At 33.4% G+C, this 23,626-nt stretch overlaps 1 protein-coding gene across 5 annotated transcripts in view; it reads left to right on the top strand.

Annotated features, from left to right (window-relative positions):
- LOC129809485 (protein winged eye) overlaps positions 1–23,626 on the top strand; it is a 170,745-nt gene that overhangs the window by 136,229 nt on the left and 10,890 nt on the right. Inside the window, exons 1-7 of one of the 5 annotated variants that reach the window (XM_055859329.1) lie at positions 6,888–6,959; positions 7,233–7,357; positions 10,680–11,265; positions 11,374–11,490; positions 13,386–13,532; positions 20,250–20,363; positions 23,425–23,618. In XM_055859329.1, the coding sequence (XP_055715304.1) occupies positions 6,950–6,959; positions 7,233–7,357; positions 10,680–11,265; positions 11,374–11,490; positions 13,386–13,532; positions 20,250–20,363; positions 23,425–23,618 (1,293 nt within the window). In that variant the 5' untranslated portion in view covers positions 6,888–6,949. Of the gene's footprint in view, positions 1–6,887; positions 6,960–7,232; positions 7,358–10,679; positions 11,266–11,373; positions 11,491–13,385; positions 13,533–20,249; positions 20,364–23,424; positions 23,619–23,626 lie in introns of those variants that run through there. The other 4 variants (XM_055859325.1, XM_055859326.1, XM_055859327.1 and 1 more) reach the window with 4 other exon arrangements.

Below are 23,626 nucleotides of genomic sequence, written 5' to 3' on the forward strand. Positions count from 1 at the left end.
TAATAATATAATTGAATTGTCCATCAAAAGCTACTTACTTACAGCCAACTTCTGCTGTAATTCCCACCATATCACCAATGAACTTCAAGTGACTCACACATCTCGAGGCCTCTCTAAGCCACTGAAATTTAATTTTGCAGAAGGAAAAAAAGTGTAAAAATTGATTTATAGTTATACATTCAGCCTCCGATCAGAACAATTCCAGGAGGCATGATTTACGAATTCACTGAAATACCCACTTTGCATACCTCAGACTCACAATGATGTATAGTCAAATAATTTGATTAATAGCATTGCATAGCTCAAATTCTCATTAGTTCTCCCAATTAATTAAATCTTTCCACGAAGCCCACGTAGGAGCATAATGAGGAATTTACAATGCCACTACAAGTGCTTCATAAATACTTAAGAACAATTTCCTCTATTTTGTCAGGAAAATTTAATTCACCCCTTAATATCACACTTGTAATCATATGAAAAGACACATTGTAAGCTAAACAAAACTGCAGCTAAATTTATAGTATTGTTGGAAGATAGAGAGAATTCCTCCTTATACGCAAATCCACCACAATCTCTAATGTTTGTAAAATAAGTAATAAGTATGCAGAGAAGATAGTTTGGTGAATAGAGTACAGTAATATTTTATTGCTTAATCTCTTTGCACTTGACAATTTAGCCAAAAAAAAAAGAAACTATATGAGTATACCACCAGATTTAGACTTCTGAGAATTTTGGTACCACTAGTGTTTTTCTTGCTTGGACAGACTAAGGCAACGGTGAATTAAGACACAAACTACTAGCTACTTAAAAGTGGACAAAATAATACGTTTAAGATTTTTAAATTTTACGTCTTGTAAAACTATATAAACTTGACAATTTGAATTTAAAATTCAAACAAATGGTTGTTAACAAGTTTCACCTAAAACATGATCATACGATTATACGATCATACTGATACTTTAGGTTATAAATATAATATTTCTGTTCAAACTAACTACTGATTAGTTAAAGAAACATGATAGAAGAATCCTGAATATTATGATGGTATTCCTAGTCCAAACAGGGTAATAAATTCAATACAGAAACATGAGCGAAAGAATAAATTTTGAGATGATAAATAATATAATAAAATAATTAAATAATAAAAAAATGATATATTTTTATTTAATTACTACAGAAGTTTTGCCCATTTTTTTAATAAAAAAAAACTTTTGGAAGCTTTAGTAGTTTCTAGAGTTGTTCAGAAATTATTCGTAAATTTTCAAAATTTTATAGGTTCATCATGTTTAGAATTTTAATTAAAATTGAGAATTGTGAATTTCAAATCAGGCACTCAATAGGTCAAGTGGTAGTGGCTCTATGATGCAAGTGTCCCGGGTTCGAATACCCTTTAGGTCACCAGGAATTTTTTTGGCGTTAAAGGTGTTCGGATTGCATCCAATGAGCTTTCACTGCACTTGATTGATTGGGACTGACAACCTCATCCCGTACAAGAAAAATATAATAATGCATGTCTAGAAATCCCCTTGCGGGAAGGCCTTGTTCCTTCATGGAATGTTGTGCTTCATGGAATGTTATTATTATTATTATTTTCAAATCGAATTCCAATTAGTCAAATACTATCTCAACTATCATCTGCATGAATTGATTAAACATGTTTTATGAAAATCTTATATAAATTTATGATTTTTAAAGCCATGGACATATACATTCAAAATTGATTGCATATTAAAGAACAGTGATAGGGTAATAAAAAGTCTTCTTCACAAACCAACATAAAACCTTTTACCCTTTAAAATTAGTTAAAGCAAAAAAAAAACTTTTCTCCTTCGTGATGCATTGATCGTAATGATTGAGTGAGTAGCAATCACTCAATGAGCCTTTCAACTTTTTGTAGAAATAAATTTGATTCTTATCATTTCTCGGCGCATTTTCTCGGGTTCTCCATCATCTTCTTCCTTTCAATTTTTTCTCACTATACCTCGCTTACAAATGTACTAAATGCATATATAGCAATGCAGAAAGTGTTGGCCTGGGAAACCATGTGGCAACGAGGTCGATGTGATGACTAAAATTAGGTCATTCCATCACTCCAACCCCTCGGTTGCCATAGCCCCTAGTGGGCCGCAGTTTGGCATTGCCAGCTATCGATCTCCACCAAGCAGGGCTGGAATTGCATTAAAGTTTAATGAAAAGCACAAATTGCATTGCAATGTTTATATGATGGGTGGTAGTTGCACCCACATAAAAACCACCACCATGCGTTAAGAGTGAGGGTGGATGAATTTTGGAATATAAGGTTGGTCAAAATAGAAATTCATTGCACCGATATACCATTTACAAATATTATGTACGTGCTGCAAATAATGAGAAATGCATGCTTTTCACAGATATGCTCTCAACTATTCCATATATCATGCTACACACAAAATCCACCCACACTCTGTGACATTTTTGCCAATTTGGAAGCTTCTGGTATGGGATGTGGGTGGATTAAATCATTTGTTTCATACCATAACCCATATGGATATGTCCACTGGGACATTCACCCAGAAAGTACATATTTAAACATATTTTTGGACTGTCAAGCATAATAATTACAATAATCTCCACCGACATGTTAATTAATGAATGGACGAACCAATATGTGGATGATATTCCTCTATGTCCTCGGCTAACACACCTTAATACAGTGCAATTTAATTGCTTTATTCACTAATAACTTGAGAGATCTTTCATATGTATCGACTGGATCCATGGATTTTTGGATTAACCTATGCTTTGTATACGGGCATGTAAACGGAATCGGATACGACTAGTTCATCTTGATCACAATATATTTATTGTATCTAATGCAAATTAACTTTAAAAAAATATATTGCAATATATCAAGGTTTTGTTAAAAAGCGAAAGCAATTTTACGGTTTTCAATTTTGTTAATTTATTCAAAATTTTCAAAGAAATTGACAGGTGTCAAATTCACAGAATACACGACGTAGAGTAATAAATCTAATGCGAATTAGCGAACTAAACTACCTGTTTTGAGCATTCCGTTTTATTCTAATCTGTAAAGCATTCTGCATAAATTATGTACTCACTGGAGCTCGTCATCCTTCAATCTTGTCAAATTTTCTCTTCGACACTGATGCAACAAATTAACATTTTGGCAGATATTGAATTATAAAAAAAAGGCCAAAAATTTTCGTCATTTACAGTTTTTATCGTGGTGTACGTGAAGCCCATGGTAATTAAATATAAAAGCGAAAATCATTCCTCATAACGAGACTGGTCATCAATCACTGCATACTTCTCTCACGTTGGCTCATATATGTATGAGGCAGCACAGGGAAGGGTATAAAAATTCATTTCTAACTGCTATTTTTCATGTAACATGGGTTTTCAGCGGTACGCGACGAGCAAATGGAAGATTTTGTCAGACCTACCAAAAAAAACTGATTTTCTCCAAATTGATGATCGATTTGGAAAAATTATGTTTTTATTGATAACCAATTCGTATTGAGAGGCATTTTATTAGATAGTCTCGATGATTCACTGCGACAATGTGTATTTGGGTAGAAATTTTTTGGTTCTACGGGTGTCACAAATTCATCTCAATAGTGCCTTCAGAAGGCAATCAATCATTTTTCAGTGTCTCATCCCAGAAGTGATCTCATCCATATGGGCGCCAAAAGTGTCCGCTCAGTCTCAAGGGGTTTTCCACTCGTCCTGCTCACCAGTCTCCTCCTGCGATAATGGGTGTTTTACATTGAATATGAGTGCACTCAAACAGCGCTCGTCACACAGAGGGTGAACCAACTTAGAATTATGCCAGAGTTGCAGATAAAAGATCATTGATGGTGTAGCTTCCTGACGAGAAGGCAAATTGGTACAAATTTAGCGCCCAACTTTATTCATTTTCCCACATCTTTTCTTTATTAAACGACAAAAGTATCTCATATGACGACCAATAATATTCTATCGTAAATCATTGAGTTTTTTTTTGCACCAAACAGTTGAAAATTATTAATCATTTAAACCACACACTTATTTTAGTTATTTTGAAGTCATTTTTAAAATTGAAAATAGCACAGAAATAAATCTTTATTAATGTGAGAAATATTCTACTGCATGCGAATGAAGAAACACGTGTTAGATTTTTACTAAAGGGGAAAGCGGAAGATTTAAGATGTTTTTAGTAGTTTAAAGTCAGGCTATACAATAATCCAAGAATATGTGTAGAAAATTCGTCTTCATATGATGGTTATAAAGAAATGAATAGCTGCTAAATTCTGACAAGATTAAAGATTAATTTCATAATTAATGGTAAGGGTATATAAAATATTTTCATGATTTCTTATCACAAACTTAACTCAAAATTAACAATATATTTAAACCTTAAACCTCTAACATCTAGGTAAATTGGAATGTCTAACATCTGAAGCTTGGGAAATCTAACAAAATCGAATACCTTTTTCTGACTTTTTAGTTTAGAGAAAATATACATAACTTTAGATGGCAGTAGGATTTTTTTTGGTGACTGGTAACCGATGTGGTGCACCAATCATCCTTAAAAAGTTAAGGACTATTTAAAGATTTAAATTTTAATGGTTCACATCAGTAAGAGATCAGTAAGAAATGAGAAAAAATCTACAAAATGTTATAACTTATTGTTTCCGACAAGATTATTCTGAATTATTAATTTGGTAGATAAGCGCGATCACGCTTGATGTATTAAGATCGCTTCAAGGCAGTGTTCATCTTCAACCTCACTGATGAGATTTGCGTAATGACTGAAGGAATAAAGTCTTTAGTGCAGACTACTGTAGTGGCACTTCAAACTATTAAAAAAGTATTCACGAAAGACAAGCACAGGTATCAAATTGAAGGTTTAACTTAGTTCCCGAAGATCTCGAAATTCTAAATAACAGGTAGCTTTACCTATTTTACAAAATGTAATGGATCAGTCCAAGTTGAAAATGTCTAAACCTTAAGTCTAAAGATCCTCTGAACAAAGGCACAGTTATATTATTCTTGCATTGCTGAAATAAACATTGCTGATAAGTTTTAGAATCCATGACGGAAGAATATGGAAGGTTCTTGACCTTAAATCAGACGTAGGATTAAACGGATAAATCGGATTCAATATCTCAATAGAGAACTTTTATGGGGGTTAACAGATCGGCCACTACCACTCACAGTTCATTTTGGCTGCCGATCATCTTTTGGTCATCTGATATGTCGTCGCTTTGATCTGCAATTGTCGTAACATATTCGACCACTAAATCAGCAATACTCGTTATCTTTAGCCGAAAATTCACAGTTTATACGAGCTTTTGACTTAGTATTAGTTATTTAGTTACAATAGTTATAGCTATTTATTACATGGAACCTTTCGATAACCAATTAGAAGAGCTTATTGATATTACAGAAAATCAGAAGGAACGAAAGGTATGTTATCTGAATATTGTAAGCCCGCAACCCCGTTTAGGTAAAAGGCATAGAAGAATGAGTGGAAGTATATTGAACTGATTATGATATTTACATTTTTCTTTTCATTAACTCAAAAATAAATTGTGTGTTTAACCCTGTAAGAATGATTGGGTTACCGGTGATCAAAAAATGCTATACGGCCATATTTTATGCTCTAAAAGTCAGAAAAATGATTTTTTTCTGACCTCCAATTTTTACTCTCTCACCCCTTTCATCCTTAAAGGATTAAGGCCTCTGTATAGTAAGGGAAAGTTTCGTCTAAAATTTATTTTTGAATGAAATCTTCTATTGCTGATGGAGGAATGTCAAAATTCTCTGAAAAAGACACTTTGCCGCAATATTTCTTCCCAATGTGCATAGAAACCATAGGCCTTTGTGGAAGCTACCCAAGGAACGGTATAATGGCATCTTGTACGTATCTTGAACTTTTGTTGCTAGAAAGCTAAGGCATCTCAGCAACATACAATGATTTGCTTTTAATGTCTCTATACATGGTTTTCCATTATAGCGCTGATACTATAGTTACAGCGGTATAGCGCTGATGGTAGTACCCCGTTAGTTATGTTACCTAATGGACTTATTAATGCGTTAATATCCGACCTAGGGTCTAAGGAATATCTCTTCGACAGGGATCCCCTATTGACACTTTTGTCAAAATGCTGAAAGTTATTTAACGTATCCAATAAAATCTAAATAATATTATATAACGTTTTTTTCATTAATATGCGCTTTTCGATAAAGATAAGTGTTCGAATTTCGAATTCCAAATCATACAAAGTAGGGTGCCAATAAGTTCTGACACGATTTCTTAAAGTGTCAATAGGTGTTCCTTTCACGCTATTTAAGTTTCGTTTCTGGGTATTTAAAAGTATTAAATACGAACTTTTCGTTTTATAAGTATTATGTCCACGGATCCTTTATTTATAATTTGAAAAGATGTACATTTGAATTAAGGCTTTAATGTTAATTTAAATGTAAAATTAAATTTGTAAATATTCAGTTCTAAAATGCAGTTTCCCTATAATTTGATGAATATGTTTACTGGTTTTATCAAACTTTCTCAAGCACCTTTCTCATCAATATTAGTCTAGAAATCATAAATCTTTCGTGACTATACTCAACTCTGTTAGCACCATTTTTGCGTTTTATTGTAAAAATTTGAATAATTTTCAATGCAATCGCGCGAACACAAATAAATTACATTTTAGCTTTGCAATATACATATTCATTTTGGGAATAGCGCAGTGTACTGAGTTGCGTAATGATCCAGTCACCATCTCCTCATAGTTCTTTTATTTCTCATATCGTCAAAATAGGTAGAAAAGCAGTGAGTGTGAGTGAGAAAGGAGAGGATTTATAATTTGTGCCTGAGTGCGGCATAAAACTAGTTTTTCATTAGTTGACTCTGTGGTGGCAAAAGTGATGCAAGTCACGCTTATACCACACGCGTGGGATTCTCATGGCAAATCGTATACAACAACGCGATTTCCATCCAGCACCCAGCAAGATCGATTTATTGCAATGCGTCCCCTCTGTCCTTGGGATGGGAGCAATTTGTGTGGATCTACTTGGATGCTAATGGAAATCACTTGTTTCAATTGATGCTTGCCTCTATAACCACTGCTCTTATCTCGGCCCGACAAAAACAAAAAATATGCCCCATGATGACCAATGAGGACATAAAATCATTGAAAACGTTTTTACAAAAAGTGATTAAACGGCCTTTCTCTTCTCTCTTGCAGTTGCAGAATCCCTGTTTGCGGCCGGAGGTTACAACACACCACCACATAATTCACCATTTATGCCAGTAGCACCATTAGAGCTAGTCGCCAAGAACTTTCATTCGGGAACTGTAGCATTCAGCCAAGTAAGTGGAAAAATACTTTCTCCCCTTTTGCAAGACAAAAATCATCATTTTTACATGTGTGCTAAATCCATTCAACTATGAAAAAATCTGATGATTTATTGATGGGGTTCCATGTGCAATGCTTTGTATGTGGGTGTCTTCCCAACGGTTCTTTAATATTCGGGATGACACAGAGTGTCTCAGAAACAGTGTCCTTTAATAATTCTTAACGAATTTTTCATACCAAAAAAAAAAGCATGAAAGAAGCATTTACGGGAAAGTGCCCAAGCCCATGCTTGATACCATTGGAAGCTTCGTAATGACTAAATTTTCTATGTTTCACAATATATATATGACTAATCGCAACCATATTTTAAAAACTATGGGAAAGTGGTCAGTTTTTAAAATATATTGCGGAGTCGCGTTTATTGAGAAACATAGGAAAAATTTAGTCATTACGAAGCTTCCAATAGTATCAAGCATTGGCACTTTCCCCTACATGGCAAGGAGGCGTTCTTGGGCGATCTACGACTAGCAGATAGCAGATTATTCCAAGACGAGTTTATTATAATATAATTGAATTGTAATGTAAAAAATGTTTCGAATGTGATTAATAAGTTATCAAAATAAGAAAAAATGTAGGTTATATTAAATTTTTGGAATTTTACCTGAACGTGAGTTTAGTTGCGAACCCAAATCCTTTACATCAATACTTTTTTTTACTGAGAGCTTTAACTAATCAGTAAAATATCTTGATTAAATGTATGTAATTAAGTACATTTTATTTAACTTAGGAAAACGTAAAATGTACCTATATGGTGGAACAGAGAATGTTGGAATAAAAGAAAACAAGTTAGGGGAAAGTGACCATGCTTGATACTGTAAAATGATGTCCAAGGTTTGTGATTATTTTCTGATTAACACACAAACCGAAGCGATTCTTCCACTATGACAAAAAAATGTCTCACTTATTAGGTTCATAATCCAACCTCAAATAGTTCTTGGAAATCCTTAGATTTTCCTCAAGAAGAAAATGGAAATTCAGTAGCGATTTTTATACAAGTTGGGTCCGGGGCCTTCCTGTATAATAATTGATTCGACAATTCGGAGGCCCATTTTCACTGCAAAAAATTCACCGGATACAAAAAATTGCAAATCAATATTTAGACGGAACTCTAATCTATCTGCTTAAGTCGTTTGTAAGACTGGTTATTAGTTTTAAAATCACTTTTATGTAATTTTTCTAAGCCATGTTTTTATGACATTAGGGCGCTAGCGAAAACCATTTTTTCACTTTGAGTCCATGAAAATGTCATTCTGCAACCTTAAAATTCAGGCAACAGGGTTGAAGATTATGTCAATTGTCGATAAAATTGGCGGATTGCAATATGTGTAATTATGAAATAATCACATCTAATGATATAGTTGCCACATTAAAATTATCATTCATGGACCCTTCTTAAAATATAGGATGGACACAAGTAGAATTTATGAATTTGTTACCACCCACAAAAACAGTGTCCACCAAGTAAAAATATTATTACATAAATATTAGTACTGATGACCCCTCTATGTGCCTATGATAGTAGTTTTCGTGAACAGCGATATTAATTAAGAAATACTTATGAAATATCATGTATCGAAATTACAGTTTTGGGTCTATTTTTGATTTTTGCTTCCTGTAACTAGGAAAAAAGAGCTAGGATCCTAATTTTTTTAGGAAATGTGAGGCTTAGCACCAGCTATTAAAATATATTGCGATGAGTCATAACTATTGATTAACATAGGAAAAAAATAGTTATTATCAAGCTTGGATCGTATCAAGCATGGTCACTTTCCCCTATGCCTATGTGCAGGAAATGGAAAAGGGGCACCGATGAATACCTTAAAATGAGAACAGAATATAGAGATTTTGTAAAATAAAGAGTAAGGTAGTACAGAAGAAACTAAGAATATTTATGAAGATTGGAGTCAATCAAAATACCGATGTTGGCAATGTAAGAACTATGTATTTTTTAAAAGCTCCAAAATCGACGCTAATAAAGGATTTCTACAATTTTTAACTTTCGAAATGATATGCTCAATTTTTTGTGAAGAAATTTTTAATACTGATTTTTTTTAAATAGGGGTCCTATATAATATAATCCCCAATATTGAATTTTAATGTCCAATCGAGAAGTTAAAAAAAAACTAATTCATAAAAAAAACTTTCCATGTTTCGCATTAAAATTGTAAATTCTCTCAAATTTAATGTGCTGTTGATTTAAGGGGCTGTATCCACCAGAATTTTTTTGTTGTCCCTTTCTAATTTTTTAACGAATGAATTTTTAATGAATTTATTATTGAAAATAATTTTAAGTTCTTTAAAATGATGAATTTTTGAAGCACTAAGAACGAAAACGAATGTGTTTTCTGGCAAGATTACCAAATTTTAAATGCACATTTCTCAAAACTACGTTTTCAACTGCGGATTGCAGCAACACTCGAGTAATTTTTAATCCGATTGACTTGAAATTTTCAGGTCAACTGCTCAGGGTAACTAAAGCTAACGGCGTTATCACACTTGCACATTAAAATTTTAATGTGATTCACATTAATTGTCGCTTGTGAGCGTCTAAATATGTTACTTGTGTCTTTGAGTCACTTAATATTTGGGGGTTTTCTATTTATTGATAAACAAGTGGACTTGGCCTGTAAAAATAAGTTTAAATTTACCTAAAGCATAAATATTTTTCACATTAAAAAATTAAAGAGAAAACCGCATTAATTTTTCGCATTAATGCTATAAATCAATTTATATCAAATTTTGCGGGCCAAGTCTACCTTTTTATCAACAAATAGATCAAATTTTGAATATAAAATGATTCAAACACACAAATAACACATTTGGACTCTTACCAGCGACAATTAATGTGAATCATATTAAAATTTTAATGTGCAAGTGTGATAACACAGTAAGACGGCGACATAGGCGACATACGTTGAACGTAATATATTTCCATATAGTTTCCACCGCAAACCAGCAATAATTCTACTCTTAAGAACCTTTGAAGATTTATTAAAAGTTTTTGTTTTCTTTCATTTATTTTAATACCAGTGCCAAAGTCAATTTTTTTTTATTAACGGCAATATTTACATGGTTTTAATTTTGTGGGACACTCTATCTGAATCACTCTGTTGGATTTCTAAGCACCCCTTTCTTTTGAGTTCAATCCAAGCGTACAATCTCAAAATTGGCCTACAGTGATAGTGGAAGGGTGCTCCTCAATGCCATTACCAAACACTTTCTTTTTCCTATCATTTGATTTTCTCTCCCTCTTTGGTCTCTCCCCTGCCCATTCAGGCAAATAGTAGCATTTTCGTGCAATCGCAGACAGATTTTCTAAGCACTGGAACATCGGTATCGAAGAAGACATGCATAGGGCGCTGGGAGCATGGCGCAACAGCAGTGGAGCCCCTACAGATTCAAGTGCCACCGTTGCCTCCAGTGGGGAACTTTTCGATTAAGTCGGAGGCTATAAGTGCTGGAAGCTCGCGACATCACAAATCAGATAGAATCAGTCATTTTGCATCATCCGTCGATGGCACTGTGTCACCATGTTCGGTGTCCTGCACATCGGCATCACCAGTAGTCACGACAGTATCATCCACCGTATCAAATAGTGATTTAAATTCCGGCTGTAGCCGTACATTGCCCATTTCATGGACCACATCGCTATCATCTGTTCATTCGACATCATCCTCATCTGTTGCATCAGTGCGGGGAGCTTCTAGGCACGCTACCAGTGGCACAAACACTCTGGTACACATTAAGAGGGAGCCCTGCCAAGTGTCCGAAGTAACGACATCTAACAATACTCTGGTCAAAATTGAATCACCATCACCGAAGGGTACGATGGACAGTTCTGTATCGAGTGGCCAACATACGGGTAAGTGTGTGTGTGTGTGTGGAGATTATAGATTTGTTGATATATTTAGTCATGGTAAGCAAAATTATACATGTTCTTAACTGAAATATGTATCTTGTTCAACATCAGCCGGTGCAATCCCAGTTGGTATTGCTGTAGCAAGACAGAGACTCCAGGAGCATGTTAATGCCCAGCAGCAACAACCTAAGGATATCAATCGATTTGGCATTGGATTGGCGGATTTAGGTATGTTTTCCTCTAGCTCATTAATCACCAAGAAGATGAACATAACATAGGGGTGAAGATGTGCAATTTTGCTGCAATTTTTCATTGAAATTGTCACACAGTTATGTCTCTCGGAAAAATTATTGCATTCACTGTATTTTTGCTGAATTTACTAACAGCGTGCAAGAATCCAGTGTCTTGGAATTACTTTATTGTTATTTTTCGAGATGTTTTTTTTTATGATTTAAATCTTGAAAATTTATTATTATTATTATTTCATTGAAAATTGGACAGGAGAAACAAGGATGAAAAAAGCTTTTTTTTGAAAAATTTTATGAGCCTGTATGCTTATTCGGGCAAAACGAAAATTAATCTTTAATTTTCATTAATAATTAATTAATTAAAAACAAATTAATAAAAAATAATTTTTATTTCTCTAATTCCTGATTTCCATTATTGTACTGGGGGTAAACCAAGAAAAAAAGCGAAGAAATTCATTAAGGAACGGTTCTTTTAAATGCATATTTTGGAATTCATACACTGAGAGAAATCCGAAAAAGTTAAAGTAACATTCCGGAAATGTTTATTTTACCCTGCAGTATTAATTCGAAATCGGTGTAAATATTATGCTTTTTAGGTGTATTAGGGGTTAAACTTTTACAATTTTCAAAGTTAATTTTACCCTTAAAAAGGTGTCAAATTAACATTAAAAAATGTTGATATATTTTTACACCTAAAAAGTGTTCAAGTTATGAGGAAAGAAAGTTAATCGCACCCCCATTTTTTTCTCAGTGTTTGCATATTTCGGATTTTCGACATTTCGTTAAAATAGTGAAAATGATAAGTCTAGAGAAAAATGCTTCAATTCAAGATTTTGGGTATCCGACGGAGCCCTTGCAAAATCTGCTCGGTGCTCCTTGGCTTCTCTTTTTGTATTTTCGAAAATAGTTCTAATTCGAATCCATATTTAAAATCTTTGTGGTTTGTTCGTATAGATAGATAGTTCATTTATTATTTTAGAATTTATATAAGAATATCAATTTTAGACCTTGTAATTTAGTCGCTTTCCTTAAGCAAAGCCAGAAAATCGTAACTCTTATTAACTTTTGCTCAAGATCGGTTTGAACGCATTTAATATTCTGCAGTATGAGAAAATTTTCACTGATATCTATTCTCTGCCTTTTTTAAAGAAAGTTTTATGATTACTAATCAGAGTTGAATAAGGACGTAGAAAACAGCGTTCTCTTGAATTGAAAACCTTCTTTTTTTAGTCACTCGTTTTCAAAGTGCATTTAAAAATATTACAAAATAAACTAGAGGATTTTTATATCTCTACTATAAAACTGAAATTATCTAAATTAATTTTCCTCTAAAATACGGTTTAAAGAACCAGTCTTGTGGAACGGTTCCGAGAACTTCCAAATCTCAAAGAGGTAAAATGAAGGTTGTTAAGATTGGCATTCTCTTAACTTAAAGGCAGTTTAGAGAGTTATTTATGATAGTCTGAGCAAAACACCTAATACTCCTTATCTTTTTAAGGTCTATCAGTAATAAGAATAAGTCAGCCAGCTTACCAAAGTCTTGCACGCAGTCAGCAAATTCTTAAAGATAGTCGATCGTACTTCATTTACATAACGATGTTTTTTTTTTCTACCTTTTTTGATCTTCTGGTTTCTGTTAATCATCAATTTATGGGCTTTTGTTCTTTTTGTGTCTTATTTTGTGTTTTATTTTTTTTTATTTATTTATTTTTGTTTCTCTCATCCCATTCTCTTTCACACAATTCCTCATCATCAATGAACAATAACGTGCCAACAACACACTCATCATCACCCATTCTGAAACTATTAAAATGCACAATAATGCATTGGGGACTGCTCCACATGGATGTCTCGGACGACACAACATAAATATAGGTGGCGCCACTCCGGCTCTCAGTCAAAATATGTTCTTCACAGGCACAAATTCCACCATGATCCCACTCACATCTGAGGCGGTCACGATGGGTGTATCCAGTGTGCAGAATGCAGTGAGAACTCCACCTGCTCTTTGGCAGTATCCGAGTAAGTACCCTATATGCTCCTACTTACTATCTACCCTTCCCTTCAACCGCTACTGAAGTGCAGAATGCACCAACTAATGAATGGCGATCAATCGTGTTTGCACTCCATAGTGCTCAACACGGATTTCGTATTGAATGCAAATTACCCGAGAGAGAAAACCTCAAAGTCCCGCCAACCCGGTAGCTCATGATATTCGATCCAAATTAATGATAAGGGTACAATGATCCAACTTAGGAAGAAATTGTTGTGCTGCCCGCTAAATTGGGAACATTATTGCTGCCTAAAAGTCCATGTCCAGAGGAGTCAAGCACGAAACAGCAATGTTCTTTTGCACATTTCATGGTCAATGAACACACATTTTATCCAGTACACAGTTCACCCGTTATTAAATTGTAATAGTATAGCCAATTTTCATGCAATCGTATAGCCTTAAGTCTTCAAGATTCATAAGACTGTAACCATCACCCCGACAGAAATTGGCGCCAAAACTCAAGAATTAAAACCACTCATTAAGCCAAATACCGTTATCTAAAGTCAAAACTGTTTCTTTGTATTTGTAAAAAATAATATTATTTAAAGTAATTCTAGAAACAAGGTTTTCTATTAATATATCAATCTAATGAATATTTCTGAAAAAAGGTTTAGAGGGAGGCACCTTTGAAATGGGTGATTTCCTTTAAAAATAGGAGAAAAAACCAAATTTAAAAGCTACCCCATTTCAAATGTGCTACACTTCCCCCTATTATCTGTACAAAGGCCTCATTTCTATGCCCAAACAGCAATATCATAATTAAGAAAATTTAAGTATTCTTTTATGCAAGAAAAAATTATTTATTTTAAAACCGTATTTCTTGGAAAACCGAAAACTACAGATTGTTTGTAAATAAATATACTAAATTTTTATTGTGATTAACTTAAAATCAGTAAATTTAACCCTTTAAGGACGAGTGGGTTATCTGACAGTAAAAGAATACTTTTGACTACAGAAAGTTATTTTGTTGAGAGTCAGATTTTTTTGGGTTAGATGTGATTAACTAATCCTTCCAAAAATAAAATACTTTATTTGGGGAGTTTATAAATAAAATGTATTAGGTCAAGTACAATAGACTCTCTCTCAAATGGGTATTTGGGGCGAAATATCAACCGGTTTATCGATAGATTTGGGCGTCAAAGCCTTTGTAAATTCCACAAAATGCGCTCAATTATAAAGAATCACGATAAAATAGGAAGAACTACAGCGAATTTGAGCAAATTAGCTTCATAATTAAACGTGAAAATTGTCAACAAAATTTTTCGCTTGATTGAAAAAGAGCCGATTGAGCGAGAGTCTCCTGTAAATAAAAAGTCTTGAGTCTTTTAAGTCTTAGCATCTTGAACCGATTTAGATGGAATATGTGCAGTTTTGTTTGTTAATTTTTGTATATTTTGAAGGCAATTTCATAATTCCACGATTGGAGAAGTTTTGTCCTTAGAGTGGTAAAAAATTTGTCTAGCTTCTAGCTCATTTTTACAATCCTTTCTTGAGGACAGTTTTGCATCACCAAGAAAATTTCACAAATGCTTGAAAAAGTAATAACCGCTTAGTGCCAGGTCTTGACTATACGGTGGATGCGTTAGACCTTCCATCCAAGCTTACAAAGCCTGTGGGTCGTTAAAGATGTGTTAGGCCTAGCGTTGTCTTGATGGAGCACAACACCGTTCCTATTGGCCAGTTAAGGGCGCTTCTGGTAGATCGCCTGCTTCGATCTTGTCAGTTGTTGAGAAAAGAGTTTAGAATTTATTAGCGTTTGGCCATTGGGCAGCAGCTGAAAACATCTCATGGTGGATGATTCCCTTCCAATCCCACCAAATACAAACCAATTCTCGCTGAAGAATGTTGTCACCTTCCAAACACTGTTTAATATAACCCGACGCGATTTATGTACCTTGAGAATTTATAACTCAAATAATCTTGCGGAAAGAGTTCAGGACTCTTGATGTAATATTTCCAGGGTTACGATAAGGGCTCTATTTTTTATTTAAAAATATTGTGACATCAATCTTTTAGCACTAACTTATCTCCAACGAACGGTTAAATCCCCCTTTGCATTTGAATTTGACATCATAGATGTCTATCGGAGCGGCGCCGAATTCTCCTAAGAGCGTTCCTAGTGTTATAGCTTGTGATTTACACCTTCGGGAAGGATGTCGTAGAGAAGATTAGTATTGTGAAAGTTAGTTCATGTTGGATCGTCGTAGGGAATAGGTCGTTGGGAGGAACGCTTAGGGTTCTGGAGAAACCTCTCACAGCCAAGGCGTTCATCCTCGCGATTGCTTTAAGGGCTCCGCCCTTACAGATTCCCTGACGAATCTAACAAATCTTATACCGATCATTTTCTAATATGTATAGGGGAAAGAGAGTTACCATCGGACGACTGAAGCTTCGCACAATTCATTTTTTTTCAATGTGTTTTGAATTTAAAAAAAAAATAAATTAAACAAATTATCATATTGTATTTTAATAGCTGATCCATTTCCTCAAATTTCTAGAAAAGAGCTATGTGTAAAATCTATTAAGAACATAGGAAAATATTGAGTCGTCCGAAGCTGAAATCGTCCAAAAGTAGCGCGTGTTTTCTCCTATGCTGTATTATAGAAATATAAAAAAAATAGAAACTAAAAACAGCCTGTCAGTATGTTACATTTTAAATAGAGGTTATATGCAAAAGTCCAATAGAATAACAATAATAATAAATTTTGAAAACTTCAGTAATTTCTAGAGTTGTTCAGAAATTATTAGTAAATTTTCAAAATTTTATAGGTTCATCATGTTCAGAATTTTAAGTGAAATTGAGAACTTTTAATTTCAAATCAGGCACTGCAGGCACTCAATGGGTCAAGTGGTAGAGCACTCGCTCTATGATGCAAGTGTCTCGGGTTCGAATCCCCTTTAGGTCACCAGGAATTTTTCTGGCGTTAAAGGTGTTCGGATTGCATCCAGTGAGCTTCTCTGCACTTGATTCCAAGGGCATTGGACTGACAACCTCATCCCGTACAAAAAAAAATTATAATGCATGTCTAGAAATCTCCTTGTGGGAAGGCCTTGTTCCTTCATGGAATGTTGTGCCAGCATTATTATTATTAATAATAATGTAGTAGGATTGTTGAGCCTAGAGCAATTGGAGAGAAGTCCGTCCTGACGAAGACTCTTCTAAGCCAACGGTACCAATTACTGTTTAGCTGGTGTGGTAACTCTGAGGGGTGCTATAACGGCGGAAAACATCAAGTTACGATATCGCTGTAGTTCCGCTAGATGGGGTTGTCGGGGTTGTGAGTGCTCGACGAGTTATTCTGAAGGCACAATCGAACCGGCTCCTCAGTCGGTCTTCATCAGTGAAGCGAGGTAGACGTCAGATTCGTGGCTCTCTTGGAATGGGCAATGGGGGCTCACTCTCGGCGACAGGCGATGAAGAGTGCTCCAGCATGTTCTGGTTGTAGCAATCTTGTTACAATAATAAAATTTGTGCAATTGAATTAGTCTAACTAAAGATCGTACAACGAATTTTGCAATATATTAAATTAAACTACTATATCTACATTATTATTCGTTAATCAAGGGGAAGAATTAAGTCATCTTCAATATGTTATTATCATATAAAGAGTGAACTGTAATCTCAATATTATTTCACTAAAGCATTTATCGGGCAATCTTTATAAAACGCATTAAACGGCCTTCAGACCTAAATTTTAATATGTGAGATTTTTGGAAAAATTTCGACTTAAGATCATAAGTTGAATCACCATATTTTGAAAAATCATTATACATATTTTTTAAATTTAGAAACTTTTCACAAAATGGTATTCAAACCGCAAAGGCATAGAAAGTCTCAAATTTGTAAACAAAATTAGTGGGGTGATTTTTAAATCGCTTTTATAGTATATCCGCATTTTCCAAAATTTTGCTTTATAACGAAATTTCAACACTTAATCCATATCCATGAAGATCTAGTCGAAAAATTTATATTCAGTTCAAAGTTAAACCTAGAAATAAAGATGTATAGGGGAGACTGGGGCACATGTAATCATTTTCGATACATGCGAATTTGAGGTGATTTTCCAAGGACACCGTGATTTTTTGGAAAATATTTCTTAGCTCATGTTTTACCCTTGGGTATAGGCAATTCGTCGAGGGTAATGCGGATGCTGGAAAACAATTGAGTTTTCCATAAAAATAAAATTTGTGTCCCTGTGCATTTTTCTCTTTTCACAAAATACCTGGGATAGAAGTAACCACTTTCTGGGGAGGATGTAAACACCTTTTTTCCCACCCTTGAAATTAACTTTGCACCACTCTCGATTATTTTAATTACTTAAGAGATATATAAAGACTGTATATTTTTCAAAAAATCACGACGCTTTTTACAAAGAATAATTAAAATAGCAAAAAAACTAAAAGCATGCATATCAAAGACATTTTTCAATGGATTTTCCCCATATTTTGACATCATGTGACTTTTTATTGAACACAGCGCCACCAATTTTTTTCGTAATCTATGAATTATAGATATTTCGCATGAAGGTCAATTTCCCGCTCTTTTACCTACTCATTTTGTGAAATTGAAATTGCCTGATTACATCTACCCCAAATGCTGTTTTCTGACCAATTATTAATTCTTTTGAAATAATGAGTATCTCAATTTCTCTAGTAAATGCATTAATATAATCCTAAAAGATGTAGGAAAGAACTGGTATTGCTACATTTCGATTATTTTACACAATTTTTAATTTCCAGGTGGAAATCCAAATGGTCAAAATAATCGAAATATCAACATTTTCAGGAAAATGATTTTTATTTTTAAAGTATATTAGGATTTTATTGACCAATTTATCTGTGGACATACATCCCCATGGTATCTATGAATGCTTATGGGTTTTATCCTCTGGAGTCTTAAAATTAATGAAAAAAATCACAGTGTTTACAACTACCCCAGATTACTACTGCCCCAGTTCCCCCTAGTAAAATTCTAAATCCGTTTTCAACGTTGCATTTAATACTCTATCCTAGGAATATTAAAAATGCTTGATTACAAACTCACTTAGGGTCGGAGGAACGTCTGTTCGACAGGGAACCCCTATTGACACTTTTGTCAAAATGTTGAAAATTATTTAATGTATCTAATAAAATATAAGTAATATAACGTTTTTTTCTGTAATATACCTTTTAATATAAACAGAGATGTTCAAATTTCGTATCCGAAATGGTACAGAGTAGTGTGTCAATAGGGGCTGACACGAGTTCTTAAACTGTCAATAGACGTTCCTTTCACCCTATCTCAAACTCACCCATTTGCTTCTTTTTAATGAATTAATGAAGCCTTAGTTTCTTATTAATTTAAAAGGTCTTTGTTCGTAATACAACCATTTATTCAGTTCTTGCAAATGGTATTTTACCAGCTCAACGGTAATATGAGTGACAAAGTAAGGCGGGATGAACTTATTTTAGTATTTATTTGTTAAATTAAAAGAATTTTATGCAGTATTTTGAAATGATTGAGAATTACAAAAATTCAAACAATCATACAAAGCCCTTTTTTTTTTAACCAAAACTTATTCTTAAGTTCAGAACTTAAGTCAAGCTGCGGAATATCACATGGAGAGATTATAAAATTGGCTAGATATTAAGTCTCATAAATTTTTCGAAGACTCAAAAGTCGAATAAGCAAAGTCGAAAACTTGAAAATTATTTGACATTTCAGAGAAAAAAAAAGCTACTTGGAATAAAAAAAATTCTCAATGTATTTTGAGAGTGTGTCTATGAAATAAAAAGATTAATGATGACTTGCATAATCTTGAGTGAAAAATCAGATAATAAATTTTGAAATGGTTTCATTAAAATCACAAATTTTCTATGTATAGAAGATGACTTAGAAACTATCTTAGCTGTTATCTTCTTCTCCTTGTACATTGGTTAAAAGCACATAACAATGTAAAAAACAGTGTCTTAACGAAAGATAAAAACGGCTTAGAAACAAATGAAAAATTTACGTATATACTGAAAGAAAATTATAACGAGAAAAACCAGTTGTTCACTGACTTTTTATCCCTCTTAAGTCCACCCATACATAACAAACAGTATCATTAAATTCTCATGTTACACTGCAATTCGTCAGATTGGATTTATGTTCTGTGGAAATGAAACTCCAACCGAAGTTTAGGGTAAAACAACCTAAAAATGCAATATTAACTGAAAATAAATGTGGAGTTTCGATAAAATGGTTGTAGGAGAGAGAAAAATGAAGAAAAAAATTATCTAAGGCAAAAAGAAGAGAAAAAAACATAAATGAGAAAAAGGAAAATGCTTAACGCGTGCAAATGTTGCTCATCACGCGAAGTTTTGCTAATTTTATGGGAATTTTTTTTTTTCGTTCAATCTTCTGCGAAATTCCATGAAACTCTACACCACCAGTGTTGGATATAAAATGTAGTAGGAAGTTCTCAAATATAACCACACCAACTCCTCAGTTGAGACTTGTAAGCAACGAATCATAATATAGAGGCGGAGCGCTAACATGGCCCAATGGAATGCGCACTAAGCAGACGATAATCGTGCAGCAAACATGAGAGCATGTAAACAAACTGCCTTCAGTAATGGTTTCCCGCGTTTTTTCAACCCAATACCATCCACAATGCCCGAATTTTCGGCTGATTTTCCCAAATTCAATGTTGATATTTTTCCAGCACCCGTCCCCATGGAATCTATGCTACCAATGCCAATACCACCTGTTGGATTTCAATTAGTCCGAGATCCAAATACGGGGCAATTTCTCTTCCTACCAACTACAACCACAATTGGTAAGTGTTCTCAAGAGTTACCGCTAATTGCTATATTGAATAACAACTAAAAGCTTCTAAGGCTGGTTAAAGGACTTGTATTAGATGGGTGTACTTCTTTGGGCCTCGTTGATCCTAATTAATTGCTATTGACAGAAGTTTGGTCTCTCTAAGATGGTCAAGTGGTATGAGCTTCGAACTTGCTCAAGTTACTCTGAGATCAAGGGAAAAGCCTCGTGAGAATATTTGTATTACATTGATTTAAATGAGGTAGTTCAAAATCAAATTCTTCAATTATATTTTAAATTAAATTATTTTTGTAAAGGTTTTGGTTATTATGAAACTTTATTAGGAAACAGTTATCTGAGCTCTAAGATATTTGAGAATGATTTTTACCTAAGATAACGATGTTTTGTCAAATTAACAAAAAAAGTTTGTCAAAAGGATGTTCTTCGATACAGAATATGGAAAAGTTTTGTTAAATTGGCGGCCAACTGAAACTTGTTAAAAATTTGTCAAAATAATGTTTTTCTATTATTATGCCCAGTGCACAATAACTTTTGTTTGCGAACTTGTTTTCAAAAATTTCTATGAGAGTGAATAAAATGTACTTGTCATCTTACTCTCTCTCATAGTCAATTTTGAAAACATGTTTTTAAACAAAAGTTATTGTGCGTTGAGTATTAAATGTGAGACAATGTTTTGTCAAATTGGTCAACAACATCCTTTTGACAAAAATTTTAACAATATCCATTTGCTCGCTTAACAACACTTTTTACGGTGTAGGGGAGACTGGGGCAAAATTTGTCAAAACGAAAATGTCAATATTCATTATTTTCTAAAATAAAAGGGACAGAGGCTTGAAGTTTTTATTGTAGATACCCTTCATGAATCTTCTTAAACTTACAAAGTTTCAAGGGATTCGAGGAAGTATTTTGTAAAATAAAAAATAATGAAATTGTGAGCCCTATTTTTGGAATATTTGGCTTACAGAAAATATCAATACTGATTAGCTCAATTTAAGCACATTTCTCGTTAAGATAGTGAAAAATTATCTTCGACAAAGTTGTAGAAGAATAAATCTCTTATAGAAATATATCTATTTGATATTTTTAACGTTCGCGAGAGTAAAACGTCACAAATTATGTAAAGACTGATAAAATTTGCCCCAGCAATTTTGAGAATCTCCACAAAAGCGACTTTTAGAAAATGATGCGAAAATCACATTTCTTTCCAGATAGAGGAAAATAGTCTTCTGCAATGTTAGAAGAATATGCTCATTATAAAACGTTTAAGTTTTCTCAGAGCTCGTGAAAGAATTTGCCTTTTGACAAGTATTGCCTCAGTCTCCCCTAATTCATAGCCAACCCATTTGCCATAAGCTTTAAGGGGCTTAATGATTTCTCTTCTAGAAATTTAAATGGAATACAATGTAAATTAAATCAATTTAGTTCAATTTATCTGCCGAAAAGAAATAAAGCAAAATTAAAAAAAGTATAAAGTAAATAATAATCATTTTCAAGTCAATACAAACTAAAGATAAATAATCATTTTTTTTTTGTATCAGCACAAGGTAAAAAAAAAATTTTAAAGTTAAATTGAGGATAATTTGGTCTCAACCGAACTAATAACTACAAATTGAAGCACTAAGTTATAATGTAATGCTTGAGTTGTAAATGGAATTTTTCTACAGTTATTTTATTTTTATTTATTTATAAGTTCATGTCCTCGTACAATTTTTATGAACAAAATGGGGCTTTATATATTTATGATGTAGGTAAGAATGACAATAATCTTTAATGGAAAATTGGTAGGCTAAAGCTCTGATGACGCGATTACAATCAATTCTATTTTTTTTTATTTAGTGAATTGGTCTGTCCAATATTAGTATGGTATACGTATACCTATGCCAAAATTATAGCTTTGATGCAATACGAGAGTACTATAACTTAAGATCTGACTGCGTCTTCAATTATAAAATTAATTTTAAATTTGATTGATTTGAATTTGAGTTTTTGTCTTTAGTTAAAATAAATTCAATCGAAAAATCTTTCATCCTTGCTTGCATAAGAAAAAGTATTCAGGCTGTAACACTTTCTTATCTTGAAACTCCTTAAAATAATAAGATATTTAAAAACAATAAGTTAATCCTAAAATTAGATTCAATACAAGATTTAGAACGTTGCTTTTAATCGTAAATAAAAATATTTTAGAGAGGGCTTAAATCTTGATGATAAATACTTGTAGAACATATTATATATTTTTTATATGTATGAAATCCTTTATCAAAATTCTTTTATGACAACCACTATAATATATTTAATCCTAATTTTAGTATGTTTAAAATTTATGTTTCCGATTGACGAACAGCCATCCTTTATTTTCTTTGTTTGTTTTTATTTACCTTTTATTTACAATTTATGTCAACACATAACAAATAAAATTGGAACTGAAATAAGCTTCAGAACATAAAGCAAGAGTGTAATATAATTTGTTCATTCACACTAACCCTTGGTAATTGAAATCTATGCTTAATAATGTATACGCCTATATTCTTTCTTTGTTTTCTAACAAAGTATTATTAAAAACAGTGTGATTAATATCTCGTTAATGTCTGTTTGATAAAAATCTCGCGGGTAAACTCATTTAAATGGTAATTTAGTGGAATATAAGCTTTACAGTTGCGGAAAGAGAAAGTTCGCAATAATTAGCATATTACAACAGTATGGGAAATATGAGAAAGAACTTCAAACCTATAATAGGCATAATTTATTTAAATTTAGACTTTTTTGTATTTTTAAATTATTCTTTCCACTTTAGTTTTATATCACACTTTTTACCCATTCACACAAAGATACACCCATAAATCAGTTTCATACGTTGCAATTTTCCATAAATTATTTTTTCACACTATGATTTGTCTGCCTTTTTAATTTTTTGGTTGTTATTTGGTTTAATTGGCACAAAAGTTGTATCACTAATCACGCTTATCCTAATTTTCTTTTTCTTTCTTTCTCTTACTCTTGACACGCACAAAAAAAAACCTTCTTCGACATTCACCTCGATCCTTGTGCATATTTAGAGAAAATATGTATTTCTTACCTAGAACCGTTCCAACAAGCCGTAGTGTGGCCATCATACCCACAGACAGCAGCCATTCAGCCACCCCATGTTCTCATCCCCCCAATTGCTCAGCCCCTGCATCAGCCACCCCCATTGGCACCATTGCAGCTTATCGGGTCGGACTACTTGGCAGCCAGTACCACCCTACACCAGGTAAATCC

Source organism: Phlebotomus papatasi, chromosome 1, assembly GCF_024763615.1.
Source record: "Phlebotomus papatasi isolate M1 chromosome 1, Ppap_2.1, whole genome shotgun sequence".
Classification (NCBI taxonomy): Eukaryota; Metazoa; Arthropoda; class Insecta; order Diptera; family Psychodidae; genus Phlebotomus; species Phlebotomus papatasi.